General features: G+C 51.2%; 1 protein-coding gene across 5 annotated transcripts in view; it reads right to left on the reverse strand.

Annotated features, from left to right (window-relative positions):
* The window catches only part of SNED1 (sushi, nidogen and EGF like domains 1), a 123,920-nt gene that overhangs the window by 25,619 nt on the left and 80,079 nt on the right, over nt 1-18,222 (reverse strand). For 4 of the 5 annotated variants that reach the window (XM_073360484.1, XM_073360483.1, XM_073360482.1 and 1 more), the window contains 9 exons: nt 18,033-18,149; nt 17,289-17,402; nt 15,945-16,118; nt 11,140-11,253; nt 8,228-8,341; nt 5,955-6,068; nt 5,639-5,752; nt 4,516-4,812; nt 931-1,114 (listed from right to left, as the gene is read on the reverse strand). In XM_073360484.1, the coding sequence (XP_073216585.1) occupies nt 931-1,114; nt 4,516-4,812; nt 5,639-5,752; nt 5,955-6,068; nt 8,228-8,341; nt 11,140-11,253; nt 15,945-16,118; nt 17,289-17,402; nt 18,033-18,149 (1,342 nt within the window). The remainder of the gene's footprint in view (nt 1-930; nt 1,115-4,515; nt 4,813-5,638; nt 5,753-5,954; nt 6,069-8,227; nt 8,342-11,139; nt 11,254-15,944; nt 16,119-17,288; nt 17,403-18,032; nt 18,150-18,222) is intronic. The other variant, XM_073360486.1, reaches the window with a different exon arrangement.

The raw sequence follows: 18,222 nt of genomic DNA on the forward strand, positions 1-18,222 counted from the left end.
CAACAGCTTACTAAAAACTAGGTTAAAAAATCTTAATGAAGAGAAACTGGGTGGAAGGTACACCCCTGGGTTAGCACTGATCTCTCCCTGTCTGCCGAACATAAATGCACTTGTACATTGAAGCTGATTTCAGTTTGTGTCCAGTGGGAGACCATCACATTGAAGTGTGTGGTCAGTTTAAGAAGGAGGTACTCCAACCTCTCTGCCAGTTTTGTGGGTTTTACAATCACATGTTCCTCTGTTTTACAACCATGTTCTCTCTTTCTGCCTTGTTGCTGAGTGAAAAGGCCCATACAAAACAGGAGTTCCCCTAGGAATCAGCCAGGTTGGCAACAGGAACTACCCACACAAACAGTGACTAGTTACCCAAGAAAGCAGTGGGACTGATTAGATATAAAGTGCTGTAAAATGCATGACGCAAATGCACTGAACAGAGAGAGAGAGATTTTTCCTTTATAATTCCTCTCCATTTTTAGGACTCCTCAGAGATACCTGTTACAGAAGTGGGTTAAGCAATGCTCAGGCAGCCTGGTGGTTCTTAAGTCAACAGCATCCCTTTAAATTTCTCCTAGGATCATTAACTGCCTACTCTCATTGGTCCGCACTCTGCCCTAGGCTGCAGTCCCATGTGCAGGATCCTGGGTATGTGAAGCCAGCAGATCCCCACCAGGGGCAACTCTAGCCAAAGCATTAGGCCACCTCTGACTCACAGTCCCTATGGAGGGGCTGGGGAGCAGCTGAGGGAGAGAAGAGTTTGGCTAGAGAGCACTGATCTCCAGTTGCACTATCTGCTGGATGGCCACCTTTGCCCGCAGCCCCAGGCCGGTGCCAAGCTCAGCTCAGTCACAGCCCAGAACTTGGGGAATTATTTTCCCTTGTTTCTCTCAGTGTCTAGCCCCTTCTCTTAGCCTGTGCCATGCCCTCCCTCACCTGAATGTGTACTTGGCCACAGTGCTGTTCAGCTCCACGGTGCGGTCCTCCAGGTCCCCGGGCTGGCGGATGGAGATGCGCACCTTGCTGATGGAGGAGTGTTGGAGCCTGTGGAGTGCCCACTGCACCGTGATGGTGCTGGCCGTCACGTTGGCGATATCAAATCCCTCCACTGTGCGAGGTCCTGTGGGGGGAGGAAGTGAAGGCAAGGGGCGGTGAACAATAGCCTCGAGAGCCCCTCGGAAGCCAGACATGGTGCTGCCTCCCATCCCTATGGGGCCTGTGCCCATGTGTGCATCCCCACGACTCTTCTCCTGCCCCTTTGAAATCTTCCTGTCAGAGCATCGCATCTCAGCCCAGCTGCTTGGCCAGGCATCCCTGGACCTCCCAGCACTTGCAGTGCTGCTGACAGACAGAGTGGGAGGTTCGCTCCACTAGGTGCCAGGGAGCACAGCCGAAGGCTGGGGCCTGACCCTCGCCAGCCCAGCACATAGTGACATCTCTGGGCAGGCTCCCATCCCCCACTGTTTTGGCCCTTAGTACCTGCAAGGCAGCCGAGCCCATCCCCCAAGCACCAGCCTGGGGCCTGCCAGCATGGCACTTAACGGCACCAATGAGAGAGAACCCAGAAGCTGCCGTTTCTGATGCTTCCTGAGGACTTTCAGGACCAAGTTCGGCTCTCCAGGCAAGAGAGAGAAAGAGCAGCTGAACCGGCAGCACAGGGCACGGGCCTGTGTGTTTGTGTGGGAGTCTCTGCACTCCAGCAGGGGAGCTGGGTAAAGTTTGGGTGTGGGCACATGGCAGTGCTAATCAGGTAGGCATCACCCTCACTGAGTCCTAGCAGGCTACTCTGGTTTGTGGTGCACATGCCAGAAGGTGGCTGTAGGATAGGAAAGCTTACTCCCAGTCTTTGAAATACTTGTCTTTCAAAGGGCCAGGAGTTTCCTAGAACAGGGCAAGGGAGATGGTGTGGTCCAGTGGGTAGAGCACTGGACTGGAACTCAAGACACCTGGGTCCTGTTCCTAGCTGAGTGAGTACGTCCCCTCCCCGTGCCTCTGTTTCCCCTCCCACCTTTTGGCTATCTCAGCTGTTTCAGTAAGCTCTTTGCTGTCTGTCTCTCATCAGAAGACCCCATCCTCAGCTGGGACCTCTAGGTGCTACTGTAAAATACATAGTAGGAGCTGAGGGAGCACAGGCCCAACCCAGGGCAAAATGGACTCCGCATTAATGGGATACACAGTAGCTGGAAGGAGCTGTGAGTTGTGAGCCTGCCAGAGAGCGAGAACACAGCAATCAGCCTGGGGCCTGCTACTCTGTTCCCAGAGGAGACCCAGGCTCTACCCTGCTAATGCTCACATGCAGCTCAGGACTGTACTTGCATTGCTGTGCAGTGGCCTAACACACAGCTGGGAGGAGTCCTGCAGCTTGCTGCGGGACCAGACCAACCGGGAGCTTTCTCAGCTGATGCGCACAGGGTGCTCAGTATGTTCCGATTTCTAATGACTTAGTGGCTGTGCAGGGGACCCAGGCTGTGCAGGGGACCCAGGCTAAATATGTGCCAAGGGGGGGCTCCCATCTGACTCAGAATGGGTGACTCTGCTGAAAGCAGGAGGGTGCTGTGCAATGGTCACTCACCCTTTCTTATCATCCTCGGTGCCCCCGCCCTACCAGCTGGGAGGGCTGCCCTTCCCTCTAGGGCCTGCTCAGAGCCGGCTACACTGTTTCTCTCTCCAAACAGCATGCCAGGGGTGAAAGCTCAAGGTGGGCACCATTCTCTGTGCCCCAGCTTTAGCAGGATGGTTGAACTCTGGGCAATACAGGAATTGCCAGCCTGGATCAGCCCCGTGGCCCATTTACTCTGCCTATAAAAGTGGCCAGCACCAGCTGATTCAGTGGAGGACAGGAAACCCCAGAATGGACAACCATGGCATCAGCTGCCCTCAGGGAAGTGTTTTCCTGCCCTTGTCAGTTGGTGGTTGGCTTATGCCTGATGGAGGGGGATTTTGATCCTTTCTACATTAGTCTGTCATGCAACTCTGATCCCCTCACTGTCCATAAGAGGTCCAGGCCTGTTTTGAACCCTAAGAAAGCCTTGGTCTCAATGATATCCTGTAGCAGGGAATCCCACAGGTCAGTTACGTGGTGGGTAAAAGTATTTCCTCTAGTCATTTTTACGGTTCTTGCCTTTCAGTTTCTTTGAACGTCCCCTTGTTCTAGTGCTAGGAGATAGGGCGACCAGAAGTCCCTGAGATACCCTCTCTAGACCACTCATTATGCACCTTTACCATGCCTGCTCTGATTTGTCTCCTCCATCTTTGCACCCTCTCTTTATAGGGAATTCTTTCCAGGGCTCTAATTGTTTTCAGTGCTCAGCTTTGAACTCCCCTCTAGTCCTGCAGTACGCTTTTGGAGAGGGGATGACCAGTCCTGGAGACAGTTCCCAGGTGGGGCTGCACCACTGAGTTTTCTAAAGGCATGAGACTATTTTACAGATTCACCATCCCACTTCTTATGCACTCCAACATTTTGTTGCTCTTTTGACCACTGCTGCACACTGAGCAGAGAGGTATTCATTGACCTGTCTCCAGTGATCCTAGGTCCCTTTCCTGAATTGGCACACTAAACTTACAACCCTGAGCAGTGTAGGAGTAATTCAAATCACTCCTTCCAATTGGCATTACTTTGCATTTATCGACACTGAATTTCCTCTGCTGGTGTGGTGCCCATTCCCCTGGCTTGCTCAGGTCTCTGGTGTTCCTCTCAGTCCTCTCTGATCTAAATAAACTGTGCAACCTTGCTGCCCCCCCCTTCCCAATCGTTAATAAATAATATTAACTGCAGATCCCAGCAAGGAGCCACTAGGTGCCCACTGCTAACCTTATGCCATATGAAAATTGACCTGTTAGTCCTTCTTTGCTTCTTGTCTCTTAGCCAGTTCCTGATCCATTTCAATAGGTCACCTCTCAATCTGTGGCTGCTTAGTTTCCTTAACAGACACTTCAAAAGCCCAACTCAATGATCTCAATCAGTTCTCCTTGAGACACTAGTCTATTGACACATTCAGTGAATGAGGAGATTTTCCTTGCCAGAGGCTTGCCACTGGGCTATTAGGTTGGTGGGAGGGCCTTTTTCATTAAGAGGTTGCTATGTATACATAAGGATGCTGGTTTTAGATCTAAATTGATATTTCTCAAATAATGCTCATAGGTGCAAGAAAATATTTGTATGCAAAACATAATGTTTTTCATACAGCTTCTGGTCTTCGGAGGCCACCCCCGAGCTTCCATGTTGCCTAATGCACTCCAAAGTGGGTTGTGATGCAGGACAGATTGTCCTGTGGGCTGAGGGGGCTTTTAGACCCGTGCACAGCTAGCTGAAAATTTTGCTGTAGCGTTAGGTGGTGGAAAGCAAGCTTGGATAGCTGGGAAGCAGGTCCTGCCATCCGTTAGGAGGTAGCATTGGCTGGTGGGTCTCCATGAGCTGTCTGAGCAGTAGCAGCCCCCAGCTGGCGTTGGAGCATTAACCTAGGTGTTGGACAGAGGCGTGCATGCTCACGTTTGTATTCCCCTTCCGACACTACTCACTAGTGCGCGTGATGAGCATGACAGGCCTGCTGATGTCGTTCTTGTTGTTCACGTTGCGTTTGACTGAAAAGACAGAAATATTGTAGGCTCTGCCAGAGGCTAGTGCCCGCAATTGGTGGGCAGAATGACTTCGGTCCACAAAATCTGTCCTGCGGTAAGAGCCGTCGAAGGATACGTACGTCACGGCGTAGCCGTCAATCATCTGCCTGGCGACTGGGTCTTCGGGGGGGTACCAAGAAATCGACACCCCTGTGTCCTCCACCCTGACCACCTTTAATGATGTTGGTGGCAGCAGTTCTTCAGGATATCAATCAAAGCAAAGGGAAGAAGTAACATGGTAAATCTTTAGGCACTAAACCCCTGGGACTGACCCTCCAGCACACAAACACTTGCTGACAGGATTGTGTCAAGGCAGCTGTGAGAGCAGCACTGATATACAGCACAACAGTCATGCACAGCGCAGGGAGTGTGCACTGCTGGGGCATGAGCCTGCATGGCGCTGAGCGCTCTACACTCCCAGGGGGTTCACACAGGCCCAAAGGCTGGTGCCTGCTGCTCCTTATTATCCTGTTTGAGTCCTGAAGAAGGACCCTGGGGCATAAGCTGGGATCAGGGCCCCATTGTGCTAGGGATTACCCACCCAGTCTGAGATGGGCATTGTCCTGAAGAGCTGGCAGTTTAAAAGCAGATGAGCCAGACAGAGGTTATCAATCCCCATTTTACAGATAGAGATCTGAGGCCCAGACACAGAGACTTGCCCACATTCACACAGGGAGTGCGCAGCAGAGCTGGGAACTGAATCCAGGCCTCGCGAGTGCCAGTCCAGTACCATCCTTCCTCTCTCAGACTGACTTCAGCACCTCCAGGAGTTGCTCAGCACCCAGCAAGATCAAGCCCCTCTGACACCTTCTGTCTGCGCGTATCACCACACTCTAAGACGAGGCAGCGATTTGCCCTGATGGCTAAGCCCGGCAGTGCCAGCCTGTTGTCAGTGGGTCTCGCCCAGGCATGGATTCCCCCTCACAGTGGGCACACACGGCTGCATCCTGGCAGTGCATGTGGCAGCGTATGCTGTCTGTGGTGACAGACCGGACTCACTTGAGTAGCCATCCAGCCCCTTTACCTTTTTCGCAGCTCTTGCCTGTGTAGCCCACCTTGCAGGTGCAGCTGTGGGATCCATTGCTAGGCAGGCAATAGCCTCGGCTCCCACACGGGCTGTAGAAACAAGGATCGCTGGCTGGGGGAGAGGAGCAAGATCAAGGGTTATGGCTCGCGTTGCCCAAGAAAGCTGAATAAAAAATGTTAATTACTGCTCAAGGCTGGCAAACTAGTAGCCAGGTTCAGTGCATACAACCACATTGCATTAACCAGCCAGTGCTAATGTAACAGGGGCTCTGGGAGATCGTTAGCTAAATCTCTCACACCTAGCCAAAGCTTACCCGTCTCGCAGTGGTAGCCAAAGAAACCCTCTGGGCAGACACACAGGTAGGAACCACCATAGTTTTCACAGTCCCCTCCATTACGGCAGGGAGCTGATTCGCAGGCATCCACTTCTAGAGGGCACAGATACACTCAGTCAAACATCTGCCAGAGACAGCATGGACATTAGAGGACACTCTGGATCCCTTGTGGGGACTCTTGCTGCAGATGCAGCAGGTGAAGTATTTGTGCAAACCATGGGCCATGCACAGAACATGCATCTGTTTCCAGGGGAAGTGAAATTGGTGACTCACTCAAGATAGTCCAGATGCACATACTGTGCAGCCCATGGGCTAAATGCAGGACACATATTCATCCTATGAGCCCCTCACATTCAGCATATCCAAGCTCTGAAGTAGTGTCCCAAACCATTGGGTTACAGCTCCCAGAATTCATTGCCCAAAGTCCAGCACACTGACACAGGAGGATCATTGTCTATTGGTTACTTATGATGAATGATCTCACTGCAAAACTCACGCATTACTCCAATGGTGAAAAGCTAACTCAGTGTCACTGCACTAATTTAAGGGCTTGTCTATATGGGGAGTTATTCCTGATAGCTATTCCTGATTTAACTTCATGTGTGGAAATTCTTATTCCATCACATCCTACCTTATTCCAGATTCACTTTTACATGCAGACAAGCCATTTGAGTGCATGGATTTTTCTATGACAGTCTTTTGTGGTGGCGGGGAGAAAGGTATGTCTTGGAACCAACATCAAATTATCCAGCTAATTGAGCCTATATCCTGTAGATCACTAGCTAAATCTATTTACTAGCCGACTGTAATTTGCTTTGTTTACAATCTGTGGACCAGAGCCTCAAGTCCCTACTTAGGGAAGGATCCAAAGTCCAAAGACTCTCTCCATTGACCTCAGTAGGCTCTGGATCAGGCTCTGGGTCATTTCTTGGGAAAAACCCCACAAATGTCAGTGACGGTAAGGACTTGGTGACGTGGGGCATTGAGGTTGGCACAGCACACCTGGTCTCAGCACAGCACAGCAGTGTGCTCGCTGGAATCATTTTCATGAAAGTAGGGCAAAATCATCACACAGTGCGGGCTGGTCTGCACGAACAGTTAGTGTGCAGCGAGCAGGCCGCTGACACATGTTAACAGTTCATTAATGCACTTTGATTAGTCCCATTTCAAAACCACTCAATCAAAGCTTACTACGGAACTGGTAATGTGTGTCAGCAGGTCACACTGAATATGGCACCTGCCTCTGTCTGCTCACCGGGATAGGCGGGTGAGCACGTACTGATGCCAGCAGACCCCCTGGTTAAGTGCTCATTGATGTGAATGAGAGTCCCAAGGAGGCCCCTGCCTTCTGCACAGAGGCAGGGCTGATACTTAAAAGTCACTGTGTATGTTTGATTGCCATCAAAAACCCAAGCAGAAGGTAGCTTAAAAGGTGACCAGGTGTCTTTCAATACAGACATGATGCACAGATACATGGAGCTTACTATGCACAGTGATAGCCACTGAAAGGTCACGGTCAGCAACTCATGCTTATCACCACAGCTGGTAAAAAATTAATCAACACAAATCAGAAAATAGATTTTAGAAATTTTTCCTCACTTTTTTTTGGTCAAAATTTGAAATTTCAAAATTAAAAAATAAATGCTGGCCAGCTCTAGGGTTTATTGAAAAATAAGGGGGGGGGGGAGAATCACAAAAATGTCACCAAATTTCCCACCTCCCCATTGGTGACAAAATGTGAAAAAAGTATCAGTGCTGGGGACTGCCCAGCACTAGCTAAGACAGTGCCATGACTGAGGGAGGAAGGCTGGGCCAGTAGTTAAGGCACCAGCCTAGGACACTGCAGATCTGGCTTTGAGTCCCTGCTGTAGCCCAGACTGCCTGGGTGACCTTGGGCAGGCTAACTGGACGCAGGTTACACCGCTCTGCAGGGAAGATGCAGGGGCGTTTCCCAGGGCAGAATCAGAGCCTGCTGGTGGAGCTCAAGAGCATGGAAACTGAAACTCATGCTCCAGCAGGACAGCGCAGGGCTGCTGAATTCCCATCCCAGCCCTGACAAGGTTGTCCTCCTACAAGCGAGCATGCCTGGAAACTCCAGGCAACCCTGTCAAGCTTTGTGAGGATGGACTAGGCTGAGCAGGCCAGTATTGCCTCCATGGCTCTCTCTTAGACTAGTCCAGGGGCATCAGACTGGAAATCCCAGCAGTGGCCTTGGAGGACTTGGGTTGAGCTTTACCCTGTGAAATTTCTACCTGTTTCGCACTGGATTCCCATGAAGCCATCAGGACATTGACAAGCAAAGGATCCTGGGAGATCCTTGCAGGTTCCTCCGTTCTTACAGGGGTCAGACTGACATTCATCAATCTCTGTGTAGAGGCAAAAGGAAACACTCATGCACTGACCAGAAACCCATCCTCAGCACAGCATGTACTGACAACACAGAGCTAGATCAGATGGCCCTTACTCACCACCCTGGGCGCTTACCCACACACAAGTAGCCTCACTGACTTGGGGCTACTGGTTTAAGTGCTCACCAACATGAGTAAGAACTGCACAACTGGGTCAGTCCTGAAAGGCCAGGCTGCTGTGCTAGAACCCCTGGCACTTGCGTTAATCCAGTTCTGATTTCAGGCTTGGACAGTCATTAAAACCCTGTCTGAATAACAAGAGCCTCACATAGGGAAGGAGCAGTCTGAAACCACAATCAAATGCCTTGTTATTCAGGGGGGACACTGTGAATATTGGGGTGTATTTTTGCTGGTATATGCTGTGGGTTTGACATTGGGTTGTGTGTGCCCATGGTGCACCTAGAGAACACAGCCACTTTTCTTCCTTTTCATAGCTCCCCTTCAGCTGTGTGTGTAATTTGTGCCATTAAAACATACACATGCCCCATTGAAAAGGGCATTGCCAACGCTCCTACCACACAGAAAGAATTTGCTCCCTTAGGCTGGTACCCATTAAAGAGGGCTGGTGCTCTTCATGAGTACACTGGGCACAAGCACAAGCCGGGCAGGTACAAGGAACTGAGCTGGGGGAAAGCTTTGGGTCCCCCCTCCCCGCTGCCCACGGGAAGTGTCCAATTTCAATCACATTTTTCAGACTTTCATTGAAAAAACAAAACATTTTGGAAAACTGAGCAAAAAATTATTGGTTTTACTGAATATTTTTCTCCTGACCTGCTGAATTTTTTCAGTTTTTGGTTGCCGAAGGCCATTCTTTTAAATGAAATCTCAAAAATATTACAATTATTAAAATGAAACATTTCTAAAAACAAAGTCCCAATCAGCTCCATTAAAGAGAATAAGAAGGTGCAGGGTACATGTGGCTGTTTATACCCCCAACACATACAGACCTAAAGCTGACTAGGGGATATAGACACACAATTCCCATTTTCTTAAAAGGGGACTATGAATCTAAATCCATTTGGCTGCACTGAAAAACTCAGCCACATTCTCCTCTATAGCTCTAGGAGACTGATCACACACGTGTGTGGTGGCATGGATGTTCATCCCCCCTGTAAGGCACAGATCCATGATGATAAGCACCTCGGAACTCTTTTTGCCCCAGCTGCTAGCAGGGTTGTATGCTGGATGATCAGGAAAGTGATCAGGAACAGTCAGCATGGATTCACCAAGCGAAGGTCATGCCTGACTAATCTAATTGCCTTCTATGATGAGATTACTGGTTCTGTGGATGAAGGGAAAGCAGAAGATGTATTGTTTCTTGACTTTAGCAAAGCTTTTGACACGGTTTCCCACAGTATTCTTGTCAGCAAGTTAAAGAAGTATGGGCTGGATGAATGCACTATAAGGTGGGTAGAAAGTTGGCTAGATTGTCGAGCTCAGCGGGTAGTGATCAATGGCTCCATGTCTAGTTGGCAGCTGGTATCCAGTGGAGTGCCCCAGGGGTTGGTCCTGGGGCCGGTTTTGTTCAATATCTTCATAAATGATCTGGAGGATGGTGTGGATTGCACTCTCAGCAAATTTGCGGATGATACTAAACTAGGAGGAGTAGTAGATACACTGGAGGGCAGGGATAGGATACAGAGGGACCTAGACAAATTGGAGGATTGGGCCAAAAGAAATCTGATGAGGTTCAATAAGGATAAGTGCAGGGTCCTGCACTTAGGACGGAAGAACCCAATGCACAGCTACAGACTAGGGACCGAATGGCTAGGCAGCAGTTCTGCGGAAAAGGACCTAGGGGTGACAGTAGACAAGAAGCTGGATATGAGTCAGCAGTGTGCCCTTGTTGCCAAGAAGGCCAATGGCATTTTGGGATGTATAAGTAGGGGCATAGCCAGCAGATCGAAGGACGTGATTGTTCCCCTCTATTCGACATTGGTGAGGCCTCATCTGGAGTACTGTGTCCAGTTTTGGGTCCCACACTACAAGAAGGATGTGGATAAATTGGAGAGAGTCCAGCGAAGGGCAACAAAAATGATTAGGGGTCTGGAACACATGACTTATGAGGAGAGGCTGAGGGAACTGGGATTGTTTAGTCTGCAGAAGAGAAGAATGAGGGGGGATTTGATAGCTGCTTTCAACTACCTGAGAGGTGGTTCCAGAGAGGATGGTTCTAGACTATTCTCAGTGGTAGAAGAGGACAGGACAAGGAGTAATGGTCTCAAGTTGCAGTGGGGGAGGTTTAGGTTGGATATTAGGAAAAACTTTTTCACTAGGAGGGTGGTGAAACACTGGAATGCGTTACCTAGGGAGGTGGTAGAATCTCCTTCCTTAGAAGTTTTTAAGGTCAGGCTTGACAAAGCCCTGGCTGGGATGATTTAGTTGGGGATTGGTCTTGCTTTGAGCAGGGGGTTGGACTAGATGACCTCCTGAGGTCCCTTCCAACCCTGATATTCTATGATTCTATGAGTACTGTAGCTCTTGCATGACTCTAAGCTAAGGGTATTACTCTAAGGAGCATATGACTCTAAGGAGTAGCACCAGTGGTATGGATCTTGGAGCTGCCTAACTGGCTTTTGGCTGCCCTGGCTGTTATGCTTTCCAGATGGGCTGCTGGGTGAGGCCATCCCTGGGTAACACCTCCCTCCCAGGCCATTTCTGAAGCAGCTTTGAGGGCCAATCCAGGCAGGGGTATCTCCCTGTCTTGCTCACCATTGGATGGGGTCCCCGTAAGTGTATTTTTCATATTCTCTTACCCAACTCACAGTGGGGGCCTGTGTATCCTGCTTCACACAGGCACAGGAACTCGGCGATACGATCCTTGCATAAGCCTCTGTTGAAACAGGGCTGAGAAAGGCACTCGTTAATTTCTGGGGAGGGAAGCATGGGGGGGAAGAGAGAGAGGGGATTATAGTCAGTGAAATATCCAAGCCAGACAGGACCATCTTTGATGGCCATGACTGTCCCATCCCACACAGAGGTGCATGCAGTGAAGTAGGCCTCACTGCTAACCGTGCCTAAAGGAGCAAGCACAGCCCATGTTGACTTTAGGGAACCCGCCCATGGACCTGCTGCGGATGGGGGAGGGGTGCCCCTCCCCCAGCCCCAATTTAGCCAGGCCCGCAACCTGCCATGGCCAGGGGAGGGGTAGCACGGCCTGCTGTGTCTGGGGCACCCTCCCCTGGCCCCAATTCTGCTGTGGCCCAGACCTGCTGTGGCTTGGGCACCCTCCCACGCCCTCAGTTCTGCCCTGGCCCAGGGCACCCCTCTCCCAGCCCCAACTCTGCTGCGACCTGGACCTGCCACGGCTCGGGCACCTCGTCCCAGACCTGCTGTGGCGCCCTTCCCCTGGCCCAAACCCAGCCCAGACCTGCCAGGTACAGGGGAGGGGCACCTATCCTGCAGCCCTAGCCCCAGCCCTGCAGGGGTGCCCCTCCCCCAGCCCCAACTCTGCCGCGGCCAAGGCGGCCCGAATCCAGCTGTGGCCGGGATGCCCCTCCCCCGGCCCGAACCCAGCTCCAGCCCGGATCTGCTGCAGCGCTCCTCCCCTGGCCTGGACCTGCCGCGGCTGGGGGAGAGGCACCTATCCTGTGGCCCTACCCCCAGAGCCGCCGTGATGGGGAAAGGCGCCTCTCCCCACCAGCCCAGGTGCTGCTGCAGGGAGAGAGAGCTGGAGGGAGTCTCTTTCCCTGCCATAGCCCTGGAACACCAAACCTCTAATCCCTGGCCCCACCCTAGAGCCCTCACCCCCAGCCGAAACCCTCACACCCCTAGACCCCAATGCACTGCCCCAGCCCTGAGCCTCCTCTAACACTCAGAACCCCTCTGCCTCATCCCCACCACATGAATTTTGTTATTTGCACCAATATGAAGGTGATGTATCACATATCACATAACAAAATTCATTCTGCACATGGGTGGGAAAAATTACAGTAGCACCAAGGAGCCCCAGTCATGGCTCAGGACCCCATTGCACCAGGTGCCGTATACTATTTATTAGGCGTCTTATGGTAACACCAAGGAGCCCCAATCATGGCTTAGGATCCCATTGCATCAGTTCCATACAAAAAGAGAATAATAAGAGCTGGAATCTAAGACCGGACCCAGCAGGTGTAGACAGACAATTGAGGAGCACAAAGGAACAATGAGAGGCTATGAGTCAGTGCTGTGAGCAGCCATGGCCTAGCCACCGGCAACTGTTTTGTTGGCTTCACAGCAGATGAGTGTTTTGAGGAGGACTTTAAAGGGGATGAAGATGGAATGCATCGCACGCTTGCAAGGCACTTATCCCATGTGCAAGGGGAAGCATGGGAGGCCTGTGTATCCTGGGAGGATGACAGCCCCACAGGACTAGTTTGAAAACTTAACCGGTGGCAGTGAAGGTTGGCTTTGTGGACCGATCGGTGGTGGGAGTTGATCACTCATTTGTGAATGAGAGATGATACACAGGCTGGTGATAGGCTGCAAAGGGCCTTGGAAGTGAAGAGAAGTAGCTCATGTTCGATGCACTAGAGAAGGGGGAGCCAAGGGAGGGATGCAAAGAGAGGCATGACATGGACAAAGGCTGGGCTAAGAGAACAATTTTTGCAGCAGCAGTCTGAATGGACATGAGCAGGGCAGGATTCCACTTGTGAAAGGATGCTGCAGTAATTGAGGCATGAGCTGATGAGAGCTTTAGATGTGTGGAGGGATAGGAAAGGCTGTTCCTTAGGGGTTATGCAGAGAGAATCAGGAAGATTTAGACTTCTCTCTAGGTCCTCACTGTAACACTGCATACCATAGTCTTCATAGTGGCATTACTATGATATGGTTATAGAGTAATTATGATGCATTTTATGCAAGACAGGTCACGTGAGATGTCATTGCAAATGTTATGATTTGCTGAATATGATTATCCTATTTGTTCGCATGTGTCATTTTTGTATCTGAAGTTATAAATACTCACGATGTATCTATACTCAAAAAGAAAAGGAGTACTTGTGGTACCTTAGAGACTAACCAATTTATTTGAGCATAAGCTTTCGTGAGCTACAGCTCACTTCATTGGATGCATCTGATGAAGTGAGCTGTAGCTCACGAAAGCTTATGCTCAAATAAATTGGTTAGTCTCTAAGGTGCCACAAGTACTCCTTTTCTTTTTGCGAATACAGACTAACACGGCTGTTACTCTGAAACCTGTATCTATACTGTAAATGTAGTTACAGCTGGGTAACAGCCCCTAGACAAGATGCTTTCAGTCTAAATAGCTGGTTGTAAAGGACCTATTCATAGTAAGGGGCCATTAAAAACAATAGCCTTAGGAGAAGCTTATCTCCCACCTGGTGAGCCTTCCTGAGAACACTACAGACAGCCTGTGAGTGATGGCTGCTATGACTGTACAAGGACATGTGACCAGGCCATATGATGCCAGACTCCATCTTGGGATGCCAATATTTGTCCACAGCTTTGGAACAAAGGGTTCCCACCATATGCAAAAGCTATATAAGGCAGGGAATGACATCATCTTCACTCCCCACACAAGAAGACTCCTGGAAACACTTGTTCCAAAGACTGAAACCTGGGAATTCCAAGCTGCAAAGGTACTAAGAATCTGCAGCCTGTTTGTATCATTTCTCAGGGGGAGAATCTGCTAATTCATATCCACTCTATTTAGTATATTAAGCTTAGTTTTCATTTGCTAATCTGTTTTGATCTGTTTGCTATCACTTATAATCACTTAAAATCTATCTTCTGTAGTCAATACACTTTCTTTGTGTTAATCTAAACCAGTGGGCTTTGACTGAAGTGCTCAGGGAAAATCTCTGCTTGGCTACCACAAGTGTGCATTGTCCTCTTCACATTGAAGGAGAGGTGGGTGCTAAACCCATATACTGTCCAGATTTGACCAGGGCAGGATGGTACTGCTCTGGGGTCCTAGGCTGGGAAGCTGGTGGTTAGAGAGTCTGCATGTAACTGCAGCTGGGTGTGTCCTTACCTGTGTGAATGCTGGTGAAAGTGCAGCCTGGAGGGCTTTGCAGCTTGTCACAGCAGCTAAGTGTGAGAGGGAGCCCAGGATGGTGGGTCAGAGGGCTCAGTGGTACCCCAGTTCCAGGTGGCACCCTGGGGGGAACCCGTCACACTCACACCCAGGCTGAGTTGAAGAGGGTGCCCAGGTTACAGGTCTGAGGGACAGACAGGATGATGGTGTTGTCCACAGTGACTGAGAAAGGAGGTGATGGGGAGGACTTGGGAGGGGAAAAAATTAAGAGCTCTGTTTTAGCCGTGTTGAGTTTGAGCTGATGGCTGCGCACCCAAGATGTCAGAGACACAGGCTGAGATTTTAGCTTGGACAGACGGAGACAGGCCTGGAGTAGGGTGCTAGATGGAACTGGAGATGAGGAACTCCAAACAGCCATTTTAGTCAGCACATTCAATGAGCTTAGAGGTGAAAGAGATAAGGAAGATGTGGAAGGTGGCTTTGGGAGAAGCTAAAGCATGTTTGTTTTGTGAGTGGAAGATCTGGGGGGAGAGGTTCTGGAGCAGAGTGAGGGCGGGGATAAGAGTGGGCACAGGGAGATCAGGAGATGGGATGGAGTCACTGGATCAGGAGACGGGATGGAGTCACTGAAAGGGAGAAGGAGGAGAGAGTTGTGGGATGGGCACAGGGAAGGCAATGTCATTTTTGGTCTATTGTCTCTTGGATGAAGTACAGAAACTGGGAGGGCAACTCAGAAACGGAGCAGGACACATGGCTGAGGACCTCACCAGGATCACTAAGGGATCGTAGTGACAGTAACCATGGACGTGGATGGCAGCTAGGATAGGGCCAAGTCAGAGCCATAACTCGGAGACAGAGCAGAGGGTAAAGCGCAGTGCTGCCCAGTACACATGCCAGCTGCAGATACACCAGCTAGCCAGCCCAGGAGTGGGCCAGAGCAGTGGTTTCCAGGGGAGCGTGGCTAGTGATAGTGAACCAGCCATTGGTCTGGAGTGATATTCCATCCCACAGTGCTGCTCATCTGGACTGTGCTCCTGCCAGGAGGCCCATCCTTTCCCTCCTCTGGAAGCTCTGATGGACACCGTCAGCACTATCCTCTGTGTCCCGTGCTGCAGGCACCTGCTCTCTGCTGATCCCAATCTGCCCCCACAATGCTGCTCCCCTCTCGCTCCGTGGTACCACACGGAACAGTGGCTTGATCTCTCCTTTCCCAGCAGCTGCATGTCCTTTGCAGGTGCTGCACATCCCAGAAGCGTGGCTGCCAGGCAGAGATGTGCATCGAGCAGAGGTCTCAAGGACAGCACGAAGAACACATCCTGACCCTATGTCCCCCCAGGAGTTGTTTGCCTCTGAGGGGGTATGGGGCCCTGGGTATCTTAGTACAGGCTGAAAAAAGTCTGGTCTAATCAGGGAGGGGTGTTCCTGAGCATCCCCAGGGGCACCACACAGGCTGTGCCACAAGAAAAAATGGCCACATCTCATGGCTGCTAAGGGGGCTCCAGGCCCAGCCAGGCCCCAGGAAGCAGCCATTCTGGCAGGACAGCTCAGTCTGTTTAGGCCCCTTTCCACATCGCACCAACTTACCGTCACACTCTGGGGGGTCACTCCAGATGCCCTGTGCTCTGCAGACACGGGGGTTGTTCTGAGGGCTCAAGATGTAGCCTCGCTCACACTGGTATTCAGCCAGAGAGCCCATGCGGGTGGAGTTAAACAGCACCTGGGCATGCTTCACCTCGTTGGGAATGCCGCAGTCCACCTCTGGGGAAAGAGGAGAAGCATGAATAACAAGGCATGTGAACAGCAGGCATCCTTGAGCCAAAGCTGGAACCCAGTTGTCTAAGGAGCAGTTGCTCCCTCTCTCTTCAAGAGGTGGCAAGCTGGGCCAAGTCTAGACAGCATGATGGCTCTGCAGTCCAGAGCTGTGCTTGTGAGCTCCAGAGAGCTGTCCAGCTCCAGCCCACAGAACCTTGGCTCTGCCTGGGGAGGTGAACCCTGCCGTACCCGAGAATTGGCCTCAGAGAGCAGCTTGAGCCTGGAGACAACCCTGCAGACTCCAATGCTGGGGCTGCAACCCAAGGCATTTCTATAGCATCCCCTTAAAGAAGTTGACATTGGCACCATGCCCATGCCCTGAAATATGCCAAAGCAAGTGTGTGTGTGTGTGGGAGGCATGGGAAAGCCCAGCAGCAGGCATTAGGAACCCACGCGCCTTCACTAGTGCTCCTAATCACCTACTGCTGTTGGTAGGGTTGTGGGGATCCAGGAACAGCACCAGTGGCCTCGGTTCCCACCCTCTCCCAGCACCTCCAATGGTTGCCGAAGACATTACTTGCAGGGAGGAAACTATTCAATACATGGTGCCATTGCACCAGGCCATAAATGATCTGGGGAAGGGGGAGCCCTGCCACAGTGAAGTACCTATATATTGGGGATACACAGAACAGCCTTTCTAGGGCTGAAGTTACACTGTCAACAGGGCTGAGACATTCCTGAGACCCATCTTCACAGGGCCTTTTGCTTCCATGATCTCTTTGTTTTAAAAAGTTTTCTTCTTTAAGAAGATGGCACCTTTAGTATGAAGTTTGGGCCAAACTGTTGCTTGTTATGCAGGTGTCGGTTCAGAGGAACTCCACTGCCAGATTAAGGGACTGCCTGAGATCACCTGGGGATTTGTGTAGAACTGCAAAGAGAAGCCGTGTCTTCCAACTCCCATTCTTCCTCTAGCAAACCCCCACCCCCACTCCACCCCACCCCCTGCATTCAGCCAGGATGATGGAGCCATGCTGGGCTGTCTAATGCTAGAGGGTTGATGTTCAGGACTCTCCCCTTGTCGATGGGCAGGCTTGGGAAGCGCTCTAAGCCGGTCTTGCTCAAGAGCAGGGTTAGTTCTCTGGGCTGCTCCTGGTGTTGAGGCTTCTTGGCTGTTACCTGACTGGCAGAGCTTTCCCACATATCCTGCAGGGCACGCGCAGGTGTAGTTGCTGCCATTGTCCTCGCAGGTGGCTCCGTTTTCACATGGACTCAGGAAACAAGGAGAAGGGGCTGGAAAAGAGTATCACAAATGGCCATGGACAAGCTGCCTGGAGCCCTTCCTCCCTCTCCGTGCTGCATCTACAGTGCTACCTGGAGACGCTGCCAGGCCATGGGGATGTAGGGAAGAGTTCCTAGGAGCATTAAAGCAACTGCCTTTCAACTCCACTAACACAAACCAGTGCCAGCGTACTCAGCTCTCAGAGGATTTTCTAGGGCACCCAGCCAGGGCTATGGAGGAGTTGGGTTACGACTGGATGGGTGCTGGACTCACTGGGCAGCGATTACACTAGCCAGCCATTGAACTCAGTCTCTGTGGATACTGCCACAGACTGAGCACAGCTCTCTGCTTGTGTGCTTCAGCAATCAGGGATTGAACACACGCCCTCTGTTAAATGGCCAGAGACACCATTGACTGGGCAATGGCACCCAGTACCCCAAACTGCCTGACTGTGGCTTCTCCAGCTGAGGATGCTCCCCTGGTCAATGTTCAGAGCCCGTGAATGACTCCAAGCCCGTTGATTGCCGGCCTAGTAGCCAAGCATTGAACGGCAGACACTGGGTCTCTGGACAGTGGCTCTGAGCTGAGCATTGGAGCCAGACCCCTAGTTTCTCCTCCTTGCCAGTCTGCCACGCTCGTACCTATCTCACAGTGCCGGCCCGTGTAGCCTGGGGGGCAGTCACACTTGTATTTGCCGATGTAGTGGAAACATGTGCCCCCGTTCTGACATGGCCCAGAGGCACAGGAGTCTGGTTTACCTGTGGGCACAAAGAAAGCCATGTTAAACAGCAACTAATGCCTTCCCAGCTTTCCCCTCACCAGCGCTCAGCA

Source organism: Lepidochelys kempii, chromosome 9 (assembly GCF_965140265.1).
Source record: "Lepidochelys kempii isolate rLepKem1 chromosome 9, rLepKem1.hap2, whole genome shotgun sequence".
In the NCBI taxonomy this organism is placed as follows: Eukaryota; Metazoa; Chordata; order Testudines; family Cheloniidae; genus Lepidochelys; species Lepidochelys kempii.